Source organism: Vanessa tameamea, chromosome 15 (genome assembly GCF_037043105.1).
Source record: "Vanessa tameamea isolate UH-Manoa-2023 chromosome 15, ilVanTame1 primary haplotype, whole genome shotgun sequence".
Taxonomy (NCBI): Eukaryota; Metazoa; Arthropoda; class Insecta; order Lepidoptera; family Nymphalidae; genus Vanessa; species Vanessa tameamea.
Genome location: NC_087323.1, coordinates 11051851 through 11071280, shown reverse-complemented (window position 1 = coordinate 11071280; position 19430 = coordinate 11051851). Strand labels below are relative to the sequence as shown.

The window sequence follows — 19430 nt, the reverse complement described above, 5'->3', positions numbered from 1 at the left end:
CTTTCTATGAGGGATGAGGGATTTTTGATGCCCGGTCGAAATGACTGATGCATTCGCACATCCGTCATTTGAAAAAAAACATTATGGTTATGTCCAATTACAAAATGTTAGCTTAAAAAAAAAAAGAATTTATAATGATTTCCTGCTTGCAAACGAGCCCCTTCCAGTGAAGTGACTCTTGAGAAACAAGAATCGTGCGGCTCTAATGAGAGGATCATTGCTCTCCAACCGCTGGATGTTCTCCCAAGTGTCACGCTTGGGTGTTACGTCACTGATAACAATGTGTTGTATAATAGTATGTCATTTATTTAATTATTTTGAAAATTTCTATTTGAATGCATTTTTTTCACGTGTAGCGAGCTGCTATGGTCTTCGTTTATTTTCCTGAAACCATTTTTTTACGACATTGATAGGCTGACGAGCAAATAGCCACCTGATGGTAAGTACACCACCAACCATAGACAGTACCTATGTAAAAATTATTAACCATTTCTTAAAACGGACCCTTAACCTCCAAGATTAGCGGCGTTAACCTTGACTTTGATGTTATGTCACTTGTGCCTGTAGTTAAACTCACACTTGTGAGTGAATATTGTTTTTGTTTATTTATTTTTTATTATACATTTAATAAAATTAAGCTTAGACAGCATCGTCTACTGTTTAATTATTTGTATATGTTACATACTTATATAATCATTTGTTCTGACTGACTTTCTACGCGCAGTCTAAGCTACTGAGTCAGTGAGGTAAATGGGAGGAAAAGCTTTGAATGTTTTTTTCTGTACAAAGCCGGGACGGACATCTATTGAACATACGAGTATCTTATTAGTTCATTCCAAAAATGCAATCAATATTAAATTAAATACAAACCAAAGATTGTATTAAATAAAGACCCTCAAGAAATTTTAGAAGAAATTGTTAATTTTAATTAATACATTAATATATTAATTATATATAATATTAATATATTTATACCAAAGTACACTTGGGTATAAAATATAACTAAATTAAATATTCTTCAGTTTAATATACATCGACGCAAAACTTATAGCCATCATACATAAAAAAATAGTGAAATAAAATATATATTTTTCCTTTTCCTATAAATCCACAATGCATCCATCATAAATGCGACAATTCGTATTGAACGTGACGTCATGTCACAAGCCATTGGCGCGTATTTTGTTTATCGTTTACATTATCTGTGGTGAAACAATTAGTCAGTCTGACGTACCTGTCACAGTTAGCTGTTACATTCTGAAATCGAAATTAGAACGCCCAATTTTTAGTATAATTATATTTTTTTTACGTTTTATTCAGTTTCTAGGTTAATATTAGTGTTCTTTTTTTAAATTAATGTGAAGTTTCTTTGTGTGTTTGAGGATCTATGTGAAGGTTTGTTCTTTTTTTTTTTTTTTTGTAAAATATTATTGAATGAGTTTATTTGTGGTTAATAAATTATTATGACTCATTGTGTTTTTTGAATCGATAAGTATCGTTGAATTAAATAAATGTTTTCATCTATTAAATTGGCAAAATCCTTCGTATTAGAGGCACATTAGGTTTCATGATTATCCAATTAGTTAATTTAATTATCTCTATGCCAATTTACAATGGAATAAAATGTAAGGTTACTTAATAACTACATTGTTATACTTAAGAAGTCGTGGACATAAAAATAAATTACAATAATAAAATTAATAACAATAAATAAATAAAAGTATGTTCTTGCTTGTTTATCAGCACTCTTCATATTAATAGGTTATGGTCGAAGTGTTGTCTGTCTGTCTTACAAGAAGTAAGCAGCAAACTGATGCTCCTTTGCCTTGCTTAATTTATTTAGTGAATAATAATAACTAGCTCCTGTGGCAGTATACTGAAGTGGTCACGAATATGTCATATGCACTTGTTTACAGATTTAATTCCTCATGTTATATATTTGTTTTCAACTTAGAATAATCTTGTATTTTCCATGAAGGCACACGAAGCCCGCGAAAGGCGGATAGATTTCCAAATGTCTAAACTGAGTCGAAGGTCGGTCGGGTGTGCCCGGAAGTCACGTGACCAGAGTTATATACATCCGGACAAACCTGAATGATTCGTTTTTAGCTAACATCTATTGTCGTCCGTCCTTTTGTTGCTGACATTGATGATTACGGTGCTTAACGGGAAAAGGTCTTTCGTAACGGTTAATTGTAAATTGTAATATTATTTTTATTGACTGAAATCAGTTCATTATTTTTTAATGATATTTAGTTTTGGTAATATTGCTCTCGTAATTAAAAACGGAGTTACTCGTGTACTTTAAGCAAAGGATTAATTACTTTTGAGTACAAATTTTATATAGTAATAGAGATTTGTATAGTCCGTCTTCGAAAGTAACCCCCCCCCCCCCACACATCAGATATCTTTCTCCGAAACAGCAATACTTAGTATTTTAGGTTCTGGTTTGAAGGATGAGTGAGCCAGTGTAACTACAGACACAAGGGACATAACATCTTAATTTCCAAGGTTGCTGGCGCATTGGCGATGTAAGAAATTTATATTTATATTTCTGCAGCGCCAATGTTGATGCGCAGTGAGGACCACTTACCATCAGATTGGATACTAACTATTTGGACGTCCGCCTCTATATGTATCGTTTAAAAAAGAATGAAACCGTATGTCGAACCTTAGTTTAAATATAGTATTTATGAATTTTATATGTTGTAGCGTTGTGACGTTGTTACTTTTTATAAACATTATTTTAAGAGAGATGTATGTGTATACAGACATTAAACTGAACTTAAGTGTCGTTTAATTTTTTCACTTTAAACGCTTAGGAAGACTGCCTTTCCTTTAGAAATTGCATTATTAAATATATATATATTCTGTATGCAAATCAACGAATACTAACTTCTCGCTTTATAACAAACATAGGATGTTGTGCCTTACAATGCCCATTGTGAAGAGTGTTTGGTAAATATTAATGTCTTAGCCGTTGTTTATAAGCTTCCTCGCTTTATCCGTTGTAAGTTTTCGACTTAAAACTTAGTAACTTGTATTTAAAGTTGGTCGTGATCTTTTCAAAAGATCTGACGGTGAAAAATTATTGGTAGCTCTGTGTAAGATCGGCTGAGTGCATGTTTTCATATTCTATCGCTGAACAGCAATACTGAGCATTATTATGTTCTAGTTTAAGAGTACTCAGCCTTTGAAAGAGTGAGTGAGCCAGTGCAACTACGGGCACGAGGGACGTAACATTTTATGTTCCCAGGTTGTAGGCGATACTCAATATTTCTTACAGTCTTAAGGCGATGATGACTACTCAGAGCAACAGATCGCACATTGCTATTCCATTCACTTGAAATTTAATAGCAAACGTGATGAACTGATACGGAACTATATCCCTGGGTACAACAACCCTACTGGGTGCTACATTTGTCCTGCCCCATATCAACGAAATATAAAGGGATCGAATCGTAGTGTATAATGCTGAAACCAACAAAAGGTCCAAATGTTCATATCTGAATTACTTGCACTTGAAAAGTGCAAAGACATTACTAAAAGATATAACACACTGATACTGACACAAGATAAACACTCTGTCTAATTGCCATTGGTGACAGAAGGCGGAGAAGGGGAAGCTGGTTCACAAAATCTAAGAACCATATCTCTACATAAATGTATTAAAAATACTCTTGACCGTGTTTCACTTGACATTTTGTCCATCCAAGAATCTAAATATTCTTTATTCAAGTCGGCTAATTTAAATACTTTTGTCTCGTGTCGCAGGATTGAATTAAAAGTAAATCTACCACTATCTTAATGTTAAGTCTGACGCTGGAGATACAGTGCGACAACATAGGTGTTCGACGACAAGGGAGTCCTCGGTGTACCTTAACTTTCACAGCCTGATTGAATGGCAATAACTTGACGATCAAATACGACCGGAGAGCGATCAGGATGGGTTAACGTGTCTTGTTGAGAGATAATACCGGCTACTATCTAGTACTAAAAATTAGTTAATAAAAATTCTCGAGAGAAAAACCTAATAAGCTAACGGGCCCTTCGGGACCTCATCGTCTATACAACTTGGGCACAGGATTAATGAGACAGTTATGCTAATAGCCTGCGAGTGTATTAAACGTTGCTGTTAATAACTTTACACACGAACTTAGCATTTTATTAAAAACATAAAAAAGGCAATTAGATAGTCACTTGAGAACAATTTGTATTAAATAATTGTTAGTGGCTAAAATTAAATTTTTCAATTTTTTACGAAATACTGTACCACGTTTTAAATATGACATTAGTTTTAGTAAAATGATAACTAAACAGACACAGTTTACAAAGTGTGATGTGTTCTGATAACAGTCGCTATTGTCATTTGATATTTGATTTGAATTTTGTAAACATAGAATATTGTCAAATGATAAAAAATTTAGTAGAAATTTTGAACCAATTGAAAAAATATATATACAAAAAAAAATTTCCGAGCTATATTGTGTAAAGAAAACAAATTCTTAAGCAATAAAATTGTACTTTTAGAAAATGAGACAAAGTTAAAACTTTAAACCCAACGTTTATTCAAAAATTTAAAAGTAACAATCAAATTCTCTAAATCTACTTTGAAGGTGGTTAAATTATCTATAGATTCAAAACGAACTAAAAAGACGTATTCATTTCGGATAAAATAATGGATATCAATCTTTTATTGAATTCGGACACGTCCCTAATTCAAAACAACCTAACCGGAACAATTCGTAAAATATAACATCTTGGCATCGTTCAATGGAACGAGCCAGACGTTACACGTAGGGAACATGTTCACAAAGCGGTACCTGTCGCGTCCCCACGTTGAGAACAGGTAGCCATTGTATAGACACTTCCGATGTAGGGTAACCAAACATGACAGCGCCGTATCTTGCTGTCCATTAGAAATTGTTTTGTTTTTTTTTTTTGCGCAATTTTAATTATTACAACTACACAGTTCTATTGGCAAATATATATTCACTATGAGATCTGGAATCTTCCATAAATATATAAGACAAGATGTTTGAATATCTATCTAAATGATAACACTGGAAATGAAACGATCGCCTTCAAGGCATTTCAATAATCTAGCCCGCTGACTTTCTTCGTTTGTTCTTAGGTTTGAGGTATCTTTTTTGAATGTATGATCATTATTTTGTCAATGAATTTGCAAGTCCATAGATCTGTTTACTCACGAAGGTGCGTCCTCCACGTTGAATTATCGGCTTGTATTAACAAATATAATCTAATTTGTATTTTTTTTGCACTCTTATTTATTCTTGCTTTAGTCGTCTCACACTTATTGCAAGCACGAACGTCATTCGTTCCAATGCGCGTCGATAATTTAGCGTGGAGTGTACCTTTGTGAGAATATGATTTTTTTCTTTATACGAATTGACCACCGCTCGTAGGCAGACGTTGTTCGTGCGAGACGATGATGTTCTTCTGATCCATGTCAGATGTGAAAAAAAGGGTGAGAGACCGTATCTATAAATACAAATAAATTTTAACTTCGTCATAGATTTTTAAGACTCGAAACGAGACTTGCAATTAACTATTTTACAATTCATTTTTTTTTTACATTTACATTGAACGTTTTGAATATTATGATTGTTTTCATGTACTTACATTTTTCATCTTTTATTTTCTCGTTAGTCAACATAGACTATTTTTCACGTAGACTTGACATTATTAAAACGATCCATGAAATATTCAAAACCGACTGACGGTGATACGTTATGTTAATATAATTTTTTGTACAACACAAACGTAAAATACAGAATCTTAGGAATAAAAAAATAAAAATAAAAATATATTTTTAAATAATTCTAATTATTGCAATTAAAACTCGCTTGTTACTTCTGGAATTATACAATCTGGTTCTGAGGTGTGTTTCGAGATATTACTTACAGAATAGGCCAACTTAAATAACCCAAAGAAAAAAAAATAAACAAAGATTTCCATAGTGAAAAGTGGGTATACTCGTGAAACATTAAACTGTATCGCTTTCCACCAATCATGCCGGTAGATCAGAAATGTCTACACGTGTACAATGCCTGTCCCCCACGTGGAGACACAGGTAGTTCTATTGTGTGTGTTCATGTATCATCTCATAATAACCCTATATCTCATTCACGTATTTGACTTTTATCAAGCTAAATTATATGTTAACCGAACACTAAAAATAATATAAGATTAAAATATATAAAAATTATGTGGTTATCGTTCGTTGTATTTATTTAAAGGCTGTAGGTATATATATACGTATTTATTTATTTTAATATATGTATATTCGCCTATTATTTTCGAATTGGTCTTAGATTTTCGTCAATCAGTAAGAGTAATTCATCTATTAAGATAAGATTTTAATAGCAAAACCTAGTTCAGTTATGTTTTAATAAACAGATTTACGTAAACGACTTTAAGATTATGCAATTAAACATAATCGTAAAAGGTAATAATAATAATAATCGTTTGGAACGAAGTTGTTTTCGCGATGTATTATGTAACTAGCTGTGCCCGCGACTTTGTACGCGTTGTTTGAATTTAAGTTATTTGGATATTGTAGCGTGATTTTATTTTTATTCTATATATAATTCTAAAATAAAAGTAGCCTAAGTTGTTCCTTATTACATCCGCTGTCTGCCAGTGAAAGTCCCGTCGAAATCGGTTCAGCCGTTCCAGAGATTAGCCGGAACAAACAGACAGACAGATAAAAATTGTAAAAAATGTTACTTTGGTATATCTACCGTGTATACATACATGTGCATTTAGTAAAAATGGGTTATTTAAATATTACAAACAGACACTCCAATTTTATTATATGTATATATAACAGACAGACACTATGAAATGAAGAGAAAGAATGTTTGAGAACAATTAATTAATAATTAAAATCCCGTGTGAATAAAAACATTAACAAATTTTTTTAAAGAGAGAGATTAAAGGTTTTTGCCTTGCTTTAAGTCGCGTAAAATAATTTCGTACCAAAAATAAACGATACCGACTTGATATAGAGCAACAGACAGACAGAGTTAATTTCGCATTTATAATATTAGTCTAGATGTACTTAAGCTTCAAATATAAATATTGTCAATCCCAACGATATAAAAGGATAAATATTTATACAACCAAGGCCATTAATACATACTCTGTTATTGTATTAAAAGTATTAACGACCGTTTATCGTAGCGGCACGATTTGTTTAACGAGAGTTGTAAAGTTTTATTTACATTTATTTTTAAAAAAATATATACATCCAGAAACAGGATACAAGTATCGAATATCTATTTTCTCCTTCAGTTAAGCGTGAAGCGGTTAGGAGTGGGGATGACAATAGCTCAACAGGGGTCAGGATCGGACCTGTCACATCGGAAGACCATATATGGCTATCGAGGCTCACTTGAAGCTGTGTTTAGTTCGATATTTTTGGTTTGAAAATCTATAACATATAATACTTAAAAATAGAATGAAAATCTATAATGCTTAAAAATAGAACAACGTATAAATAAATTCTATGAACGACACATACAGTTCGCTCCACTCTAATACCGCTTTAAAGCGATCTATATCGTTTATTTTATTATATACAAACAATATATACAAACAAGATTATGTAAAGTAAATAGTTGTTTTAAATATACATACATTGTCCATAAAAGCTATGTTAAAAATGTATTATTAAGTTTAGCTTATTGATATCGGTGTTAAAGTTAAACTTTTCATTATTCATACATGGGTACATCAGAGTTTAAGTCTTTTCATGTAACATATTAAAAGTAACACTGCGAGTGATTATCGTTGAATGTTCATTATAATGGAGTTATCGTTTTAATCACGAAATTGAATTCAATTCACAAAATCGTCGATGCTGAAAAACTGTAATTACGAGTAAATAAATTGAATCGGACCACAGAACGATTTTAAATAAAATTGCTGGATTGTTCCACTTGATCGACCTTAAAATTAACAGTGCCTGAATTATCTGACTGCGGTTATTGATTATATATATTAAAAATAAAATAATCATTCATTGTTTTGTTGGTTTCCGCGCGTCGCTCGGCTGTTAGAGCGGAGGTACACGAGTCTGTAAAATTACATGATAATCGGTTAGTTAGATTAGTTAAGACGTCAAAGGCAAACAAACAAACTCACTTTAACACATTTAATTGGAGATGCCGTAGGTATATGTTTTGAAGACATGGAAGCATTCACTTCAATTTCTACTTATAACGTTAAGACCTTCTCGATTACCTGTTCACCCTTAATTATATTCGTATTTCTCTTTTGCAATCCATATATGTACATTAAAGGCGAGATAGCACAGTGGTTAGAACGCGTACGGCTTAACCGATGATTGCGGGTTCAAACTCAAGCGCAACTGATTTCAACGAAATTCTGCCACATGTGAATCCACCAACTCGCATTGAAGCTGCGTGGTGGTATATGCTGCTAACCTTCTCCTCAAAGGGAGAGGAAGCCTTAGCCCAGTTCTGGGAAATTTTGCAGGATGTACATATGTACATTATTATTTGGTTCCTACGGTTTACGCTTTCTCATATTATATTAATGTTCCCTACGAATGGGTAACGTTCCATGATAGTATTTGCTGAGAGAATGACATACAGAAAAGTATTCATAAAATCAAAATCAAAATATACATTATTCAAATAGGCTTGTACAAGCATCGTTGAAACGTCGTAACAAACTATATTAAGTGAAGCTACCACCGGTTCGGAATGTAGATTCTACCGAGAAGAACCGGCAAGAAACTCAGTAGTTACATACATATATGTCTTCATATTAGAAAATAAAACCTTTTCCGAAATGTATTCCATCTTTCGGTATCTATATCATTTTTATACATAATTGGTTTAAAATCAAAAAATAGAATTTAACTTAAAACATTCAACCATGTAAAAACATTTGCATGAGATAAGTTTATAAAATCTGTTACTTATTTAATACAGAGCTGACAAATTCAGAAAATCCAGCATTTAAACGAGTGTCGTATAAATTTTGCATCGCCGCTTTGAGCTCTTGATCCACAAATGGCTGCGAGTTGGGCTGTGGGATGACCACAAACATTGCTCGGATACGTTTATTCATTTCATTTATATCTCAAACTTTATCATGAGATAAATAATATATATTAGCGTAGGGAATACATTAAATGTAATAATGCTTTCCTCAATATTTAATATGGTAGTTTTTAATGTCTTGTTGGCGGATAGTAATTTTAGTAAACTCGACCTAAGTCGCTCGAAATTAAAAACGTGAAAAGTATCAAAGTTTTTCACAACATTATCGGCATTATTAATGTTGCGTTATAGAAAAACGAATGTGAAACCTAAAAAGTATTACCTCTTTTTTTAGTACCTCTTTAGTGTAAGAAGACCTATTGTAAAAAAAAATTAAAAATGGAACTTTTTAATTTTTTGTTCCATAGTTCTCGCTATTTTTTTTATGAAGTCTGTACTAGAAGGAGCGCCTGGTACATACTGCGTACGTCCAATATAGTTTGACAAAGTGTAGCCACACTAGTCCAGATCTGTTTTTGTATATTCGTATTGCTACAGAAATAGTGAATATGTGGATGAGTGAATGGCTCAATAAGTGAATAGATTTTAGGCAAATAAAACAAATTGGACTTTTTAATAAAAACCATTTTAACGCTTTTTTATTTCCTTTTGCAATGCTTCGATTTTTAAAAACCTCTGTATTTCGAGGTACCCTGAAATGGAATAAATATTTATATGACGTTTTCCTGTGAAAGTTCTTTATATTTATTAATATTTGTGTCGGAACTTGTTTCTACCTTCAGAACAAATGCTATCGACTGCAAATCATGACGTTAGTTTGCACAACGAACCACCCGATTACTAACTTTTATTCAACTTCAACTGTATTTATTATTCTATGGGTCTTATCTTGCAACTAAGTTTTATTTATAAAGGAACCCGTCCCGGCTTCGCAGGGATTGCACATATAGAGACATACATATAGTGCTGTAGGCCTTTCGAAACTGTTTAAGAGGAACAATTCCAGCGTTCATTATTTTTGCTTTTATCGATTTACACATTACACGCCAGGAAAGTTGTGAGGCGGCAAGATTTTTCCAACTTGAGCTACTATCAATATCGTGAATTAATCTATCTATTGTGGAAAATGTATAAGAATCTCCAAATTGGTTCCTGAGATTAACGTGATCATAAATAAACACTCACACAAAGTTTTCAAGGTAAACATTTGTTTATTGACTGCCAGAAATCTATCACCAGTTTGGTAGTAAAGTCTTCTGACCTGAGAAAAACCGGCGAAAATAACTCAGCAAGATTTGCCTTTGTTACTTACTATTAGATAATTATAATTAAATATATCACTTCAAATCCTCTCGCTAATTTAATATGTGTAAAATGTACATAATAACTATTAAAATTAGTACATTTATAACAGAAATAAAAATTAATAATATTTACTGTAGAAATCATGACTACCGTTCCAGTGGCGAGAAAGCAAGCAGCACCAAAACGTTGAATCGCAATTCCGATCCTCGAGAAAAAATTATACAGCCTTCCCATCACTAGTGGTGGCAAGGCGAGTGTTATACCATTTAAATCGATTCGTATAAATACTGAATTATAGACGAATTATTTAACTTTTTTAACCGACATTAAATAGAAGGAGGTTCTTTATTAATTTGTAAATTGTGCTCTTATATAAATATATTTTACGTATATTAGAATATTGTTGATTCTTATTGCGTTGGTTGTCAGAATAATAAGTTGCAGATTATTAAGTATAGGTTTTTTTTATCGTTTGAGATAGGTATCGCGTGCGTTTGCAATCTAGGCCAAACCTACACTTAGTTTTATTCGCCAACGCCGAGACGATTGGCACAAAGCTGGCTCGTTGTGGAGAGATTAGTCGACAATCGGAAAAATCGCCCAGTTTGTTTTAACTACGTACTGCGTGTGTTTATTTTCGCCCTGAACTTTTGTATAATATTTTCTATTGTAAATTGCGCCATTCTTGCTTTTGATTGGCTGTCTTGAAGTTTTTTAATATATATATATTTTTAATATAAGCTTTCGTTTGGCCATTATTTACAAATGTCTTTTTTGTTTCGAAATTATGTATATAAAAAAATGTCGTTATATAATAATTATCTTTTTATAGAAACTTTACAATTTCGTTGCATAAATGTCGAATTAAATTTCTAAAGTATAATTTGTATAGGAAAATAATATAAATTGTGAGAACAAGACAATTCATTTATAAATATACAATCAAACGTACTGTCCCTGAGCTAGGTTATCTATATTTCAAGAAACAGTGCTCTCCTCAAAACATTTTAACAACTAAATAAATAATAATTAGTTAAATTAATTTTAAATTTGAATGCTTATTATTGTATGTCAACCCTATAATAACAACTTATTTAATTATAATTTCTATTAACAGTCTATAAATATCTGCCGAGATGATAAACTTATAAATAACACTTATCTTTTTCTCAACAATTATGCTCTTAAAAGCACTTCAATATTGACACTTTACAAGTTTTTTTTTATGAACCTGAAGAGATTAGTCCAAGGAAAAACCGAGATTAGTCCAAGGAAAAACCGCTCAGCCAATGTCACCGCCAGGTCTGTAACATTTGTCATTTCGTATTTCGACTTGTTTGTTTCCCTTGAGTAATTAAAGTGCAACAATTTAATAATCCAGTTACAAATTTCAACGGCATTGTAGAAGGAACGAGATTACGTTTTTGTGGGCGTTGAAATTGTTTCAACGTTGAATCATCGTGTAGATTTGATCTTAAATAAATTTTGTTGAACCATTGAAATATTTGTAATACAACAAAAATAAAAATGTAATACATGTTTATATATTGGTTTTAGAGTAATATAATGCGATACTGTTCGACTCATTTATATACAAGTTAACAGACATTTTATGGTCTATTTTAACCACAAGAGGACAAAAGCCAAATAAACAACATTTGACAGCGAATTGACGTGATATCATTGTTCGAGAGCTTGATTAATCTATGATATTCGTTATGGATTTGTGAAAAAATGGCGTTTTGAACGTCGACCAAACTGTTATCGGAATTCTGAAAGTAAAATAAAAGTGGATTTTTGTAGTTAATTGTAATAGTATTTTTTATTAATAACTAGCGACCCGCGCCTGCTTCGTACGGGTGCAATGCTGTCACTAAATATACTACAGAATACAACGTTCACAGTTTTTCAGCCATTTGACAATACAAACCGCTATATGCCTACGTTTTAAATCTGTAATATCTTTAAAAATATTCACAAAAAACACAATATAGTAGAGAAACACTTAACTATATTGTGCATGTATTATACATATAAACCTTCCTCTTGAATCAATCTATCTATAAAAAAAACCGCATCAAAATTTGTCGTGGAATTTTAAAGATCTAAGCATATAAGAGAGATATATTTTTGGAAATTAACCGTTTTCTCTCGTTAATATATTTCAACATTTCTTTCGTAGATCCTTGTTTTGTTTGATCGCTATGGTGTCTGTTTTAGTTAAAATATTCTGCATATGTCACGTATGACAGACAAGACACGTAGAAGATTGATCGGCACATAATTTTTAAGATACGAGTAGAAGTAACATTGTAAATGAATGATATCCAAAACAATGACAAATATAATATAATTAATAATTCTTATTAACATTTGTCATTTTCGTTTTGTTCGAATATATTTAAAAAAAAAACGTCTTTGCAATTGTATGAATATTCGCAAACTTCTTAATAATTTATTTTTTTAAACGAACAAACGAATTTTGTTTCGGTTTCTAATTTTTCTTACACTATTTCACTAAACCCCATTTCACATTAAAAATTCAAACAATTCTATATGGCAACACGTTAGATATTTAAATTTCGAATTATAAATCCGTTACATAAAGTCGTGTGCACATAGCGTGTCGTTTCGCGTCGCCGCCTCCGAGTTACATCTTCGCCCTCCAAACTAACGAAAAGTAAATAAAACATTACATTTTAAACCTTATTGTACTGTGATAAGATTCACGAAGAAAATTCATGGGAGGGGACGCTTTCGTCTCATCTTTATAATATGATGTGCATTTTGAGTTTTTCCCTCGTAATCATATGTTTGTTTAGTTGAAAGTAAAATCATTTATTTACGTTTCTCAAAAAAAAAAAAAGATTCAGTTCGTTTAGAAGTAAGAAGTTAGTTTTTGTGAGCATTTGAAAATAGTGACGGTAAGGTGTATCCTGCTATTAAAATCCGAAAGTTATCCACTTTTGGTGTAACGCTTGGTCCTCTCTCTTTGAGGTCATTCGCTAATGATGAAATGAGCTCCTGGTTCGGAGCTGATTCCACCAATCGATCCAACGCGGATAGGTGGAGAAATCGAATGTTATACCCGTGAACCAATACACTATTAACGCTTTTAAATATAATTAAATTATTGTTGTTCTATTATAAAAGTCCATGTCTTTCAACTTCCAGACCCCGCAGGCGGTCGGGCTCCAGTATCGTGGTACTCGGCGCTGAAGAGGAGAAACGCCCGCCACCGGATGACGAGGCCGACATGCTCACTATGCTGTCACTCACAGACACCGGTTTGTAATCCTTAATCTATACTAGTATTATAAATGCGAGAGTAACTTTGTCCGTTTGCCTGTTAAGACTCCACGGTTAGTAGTTAGTACGAAGGAGATTTGAAGCAAGGGAGGACATAAGCTACGTACACATTGAGGAACATATTAAAATTATGGGTAATATGATAGCACAGTCATGAAAATGAAAGCATGCAAAATCATAATTATTATTACGAGAACGAAAAATTCGAAGTAGGCCTTTATGCGTCAAATTACCGGTTTTCGCCACAATGGATTTGCTACGCGGCGCGTGCGCACGTTTCTTTCACTACACGGTTAATTTTCATCGTAGTAGGCGATTGGATACCATGACCTAGAGACGCCTTCGAGTATGCAGGCTTAATGACGTCACATACACTACAGTTTACATTCAAGTAAATATGTTATTGAATATTTATAACACGTGTTATTTAAATACGGTCCACTCACGAACGGCGTGGTTTATTCTTATTCACTCGAGTTTAAAAGAACGCATCACACTGCTCTCGCCAACGGTTACGGCGTACTGCACTACATTTGGTACCAAATTGCTTGTATTGTTAACGATCAAAGTCATTGTTAACGTGTATAAGAAATGCAAAGAAAAATTGTTAGTTTATTCTTCCTTTTAACTTATTATTAGAATCTGCTTTATGTATTTTAAAAATATGTACCTCATGAATTACTTAATTTATGGCTTATAAGGCTACAGATCTCAAGGCTTCAAACCCACAATTATATGTTGGGTTCCTGTTTCGTGAAATTCTCTGCAACAGCACGAAGTTAAGAAGTTGGTTATCAACCCTTGCTTCGGAATGCACGTAAAGCCGTCGATCCTGCGCCTGAATTGTCTCGGGTCGTATCTGATTGCCGTCCCAGTGGATTACGATAGTGAGGAAATAGAGTGTGCATCTGTGTTTGTGAACACACTCAAGCACAATAACATATCGTGTATTGCCTATTCTCCTTTGAGAATAGCTTTCGTGGCAAGAATATCTAACACAATATAATATCAGTTAAGATGAATTCCGATATTGAGGTTGCTAAAAAAATATGAAAAAGTGTTAATAACTTTCAGTCTGTTGTGTTATTTTTCTTTTTATCTGCAGCGGTAACTGTTAATTCCTTTAAAGGCAGTTTTTTTATAACAAGCCAAAAGTCGTCTTTGATATTAGACTTTGTTTTGTAAGCTAAGTTTAAAAAATTCAATGTGTTGCACTGGATTAGACATGAACTTGAAACCCTTGTTACGGATCAAAGGGATAATTAAAAAGAGCTGAGATGATACAGCGAATAAAAGACGTAATTATTAACCAGATTGGTTCATATAGTCTTTGTGTAAACCCGTCTGGGTAGGTACCACCACTTAATACTTCTGTAAAGGTGATTAATTCAATTATTGATGTGATTGCACCTTATCTTGCAATAATATTCAATGATTGTGTTCAACGTGGTGTATTTCCTGACCTGATGAAACATAGTAAAGTCATTCCAATATTTAAATCTGGTAGCTCTTCAGATCCTAACAACTATAGGCCAATCTCAATACTACCAACCATCAGCAAAATATTTGAAAAAAATATTCTAAATCAATTATTAGCATATTTCAATAGATACAATCTGCTTCATAGAAAACAATTTGGATTTACGAGGGGTCGCTCGACTACCGACGCAGGTATCGAACTTATAAGAAATATCTATGAAACCTGGGAGAGGTCGCAGGATGCCTTAGGGATTTTCTGCGACTTATCCAAAGGCTTTGATCGTGTGCAACATGAAACTCTGGTTAGGAAACTATATCACTATGGAATTAGAGAATGTGCACTCGACCTTCTGACTTCTTGTCTTAATAGAATTCAGAGGGTTGACGTTAAAGGGACAAGGTCTCCTGGGGTCTCAGTTGGTATGGGGGTCCCACAAGGATCAATTCTTGGACCTTTTCTATTCCTCATATACATAAATGACTTGCTCTTTCTTGATTGGGAACAAACATGATATACTATTGTTTGCTGATGATACCTCTTTGGTTTTTAAAATTAATAGGAAACAGGTACAGTATGACGATGTAAACAATGCTATGTCTGATATAGTACACTGGTTTAGCGTAAATAATCTTAGGCTGAATAATAAAAAAACTAAAATTGTAAAATTTAGCTCACCAAACGTGCAAAATATAAAACCCGATGTACTTATCAATGGGGAATCGATGGATCCAGTTGAAACAAGTGTATTTTTTGGCCTTACTCTTGATGCCAAGTTACAGTGGCTCCCCCAAATAAAAGGATTGGCGGGTAGACTGAGTTCTGCGGCATTTGCGGTCAAAAAAATTAGATTATTTACCGATGTTGATACGGCTCGTCTAGTTTATTTCAGTTACTTTCACAGTATAATGTCCTACGGTATTGTGCTTTGGGGTAACGCAGCCGCTATCCGTACTATATTTGTGCTGCAGAAGAGGGCTATTCGCGTAACCTAGGAGCCAAGGAATCATTAAGGTATAAATTTAAAGAAATTAAGATATTAACTGTTGCTTCTCAAGATATATTCTGTAATGTTTTGTATGTACGGAAAAATATTCATGTTTTTATGAGAAAATGTGATTCTCATACCATTGGTACAAGGAACAAACACAATCCTTGTTACTCCTGTTACTCGACTGCATAGAGTCAGTAACTCTTTTGTGGGGCAATGTATACGCTTCTACAACAGGATCTCAGAAAGCGTTCAAAATGCTTCTGTTGCTAAATTAAAAAAATTGTTAAAGAAAGCTTGTGAGCGAAAGGTTACTATACAATTAGTGAGTTTATGTTTGATAGCACACCTTGGGAATGAAACTATCGCCGCCTGGCTGTTTCTATTCATATACAATTATGTATGTAATTAATTTGACAAAAAAAAAAAGACCCGCTGAATTTCTTTCGCCGGTTCTTCTCAGGTCAGGGTGTTCCTTTTTCCGAACCGGTGGTAGTGTTTAATTTGACCATCAATAAGTAAGTGTAATGCTTCTATGTCGATTAAAGGAATTTGAGTTTGAGTACTGTCGTGTTCCGGTTTGAAGGGTGAGTGAGACAGTCATCTTAGTCATTCTTCTTCTTATATTGACTTCCTGTCGACCTCCTAAGGTTGGTGGTGCAATAGCGATGGTTAATATTTCTTACAATGCCAATGTTTCGGTGGGGTCACTAACCCATAAATCAGTCCGTTAACCTATATCAAATAAAAAAGTGTTAAAAATTGGCTTAATTTTTTCGTCCAAAACAACGATATGATCGATGGTTGAGGTTAAAAGGAACGTTCTAGTAAACTTTCTACATCGTTGTCCTTAAAAGGAAAACAACTTAAGCCCAGTTGTGGACATCTTACACCAAAAGAGTAAACGAACCTGTAAATGTAGCTTTGTAATACCGTTTTATGATCCAAACAATTGTCTCGAGTTCTCCGAATCAAAGTCATCTAATTTTACATTAATATTGCGTGTTTTTCGAGTGATTTACAATATCGTGCTTCGAGCGACCTTCGCGAAACAATGGACAAAATAAAAAATGAGGAAAATATTGTGCCGTATTGCTAATTCTTAACATTTTTTTTTTTCATTGCGTCGATTATAAATATATTTACCGGTTATAATTGCGAACTTGTTGGATTATTAATAGCATGTAAATAAATTATAGGAGAAATAATATTTACTTATTTTTTTATAATCATGACTCATCATCATCAGAATCATCACAGAAAATGTACCGAAAAGTGAAGAATAATTCGATTTTTTTTAATTAAAAAGTTATAAATGTACCATAAATCTGCCTGACATACTTTTTTATTATATATTATTGTTAAAAATAGTGTTACCATCTACAAATATATGTTTAAGAAGGGTATTGTTTAAAAATAGAACCCTATGAATCCCTAAAATATTCACCCATTTTCCTTGGAACAGCCCGACACGGTGCTTATAATATGTTTTGAAGGTCATAAAAATAAATTACCTAAGAAACAAATAAGATTAGACTTAATACTTATATACCTTTTTGATTGGATTAAACTGTAAAAATACATTGAAAATCATTTATTATCTATTCTTACATATTTTAATGTCATTTTATACAAATCTTAATCGGAATACAGTTTAAGAGACATCATTATATATAAATTATGATTGTTTTATTTTTAGAAACCAACAAACGTTTCCTTAAAATTGAATTTATTCCACTATTAAATTTGTTAAAAGTTGTTATTTAAAGCAAAACTACTGTACTTTTCTGAGTAATTTACATTTCGGGATGTTGAAATATTTGAGCGCTAGACTGACGTTAATTGACTTTTTAAAGTGCCTGCTAGTGTTAAGAATAGTTTTGAGTGAGTATTTGTGCCTAAAAAAAGTAAAAAGTATAATAAAAAAAAAACATAAACGCATGTACATTTGAGACACATTATTTTAACTTACATAATCTATACATATTTAATTTTATTTTCAGTCAACCAACAGTAGATACAATATCACATCAAAATAAAAAAAATACATTTAAAAGTTATCTTAAATGTTCTACTATTTAAATTTATTTCATATAAGTTAATTACAAGAATACTTAAGATTATTTTCTTATAAATTATTTTTTAATGACTTCACGTTCGTATAAATATATTTTTTCTGACGTTCTTGGCTTTATAAGAATGCCTCTTGGTCATACTACGATTTCGGTATAGATTAAAAAGTTAAATTATTTTATTTTCTATGTACAAAAATAAAATTGTAATTTAATTGAATGGTATCTTATTGGTATATATTATATAAAACCATCATATTAAATATAATTAGTATAATGTTAGGTGAATGTCGCTAATTTAGTCGTATTTTTTTAATTATACAATACGAAACCTTTATATGCTTTGCGTATGATTATTTTTATTTAAAAATTATATTGTTTCAAAATGCCTACTAAGCATTATTGTAAATATAGTCGAATCAACAATTTATTGCTCCTACATATAGCTAAATGAATTCATTCGACTTGACGTAAATTACTGCGTACTTTATTTTACGATCATTACTTTTTTTATCCTGTGAAAGTGAGATATCTTGAATGATAAGGTACACTCGTCCAAAGTCCACGCGAAGTGCTGCTTCGTATAAATTAATTTCAAGAGACTTTAGTTCATACTTCAGTGACTGAATTTACGGAATTTAAATACATAATTTAGTACCTTAAGTGCATGCTAATGGCGGTCCACTTGACTGTTAAGTAACAGTAAAAGTCTCACCGCTAAGACTAAAACTTCCTATTATTTTAAGAAGAAAGTTCGAGAACTATTTTTACCATAGTAGTAATTATCCGATACACACTACACAGATAAGTTTTCTTAATGCGTTTTCTTTCCGAAAACGAGTTGATTTATAAATACAAATTAATTATCTACGCGAAAATTTTGAGATGCTTATCCGGCATAACCCGAAATCTACACTTAAGGATATCTTTCTTTGATGTGATGTAATTACATACTATGTTTTGGTTATTACCACAGTGGGATAAGCTTAAATTATAAACTAGATCTTAATGATATTAATTAATAGCAAGAATTATTTTGACATGATTATAAAACAAATGTGCGCACCGAACATTTTAGTGTAGTAAAGCGAATACAAATTATCGTTAGTGCGAATTGACGCGTCTTTATTTAATACCTCAATAATGAAAGTGACAGCATGATTTGGCGTTATAGCAAAACGGGAACGTACCGCGAATTTGCACTCGCTTTTAATTTTGTA

The 19430-nt window shown here is 32.4% G+C and overlaps 1 protein-coding gene across 7 annotated transcripts in view; it reads left to right on the top strand.

Moving 5' to 3' along the window:
• The window catches only part of Sdt (stardust), a 185183-nt gene that overhangs the window by 82348 nt on the left and 83405 nt on the right, over positions 1-19430 (top strand). For all 7 annotated transcript variants that reach the window (XM_026642230.2, XM_026642229.2, XM_026642226.2 and 4 more), the window contains one exon: positions 13536-13648. In XM_026642230.2, the coding sequence (XP_026498015.2) occupies positions 13536-13648 (113 nt within the window). The remainder of the gene's footprint in view (positions 1-13535; positions 13649-19430) is intronic.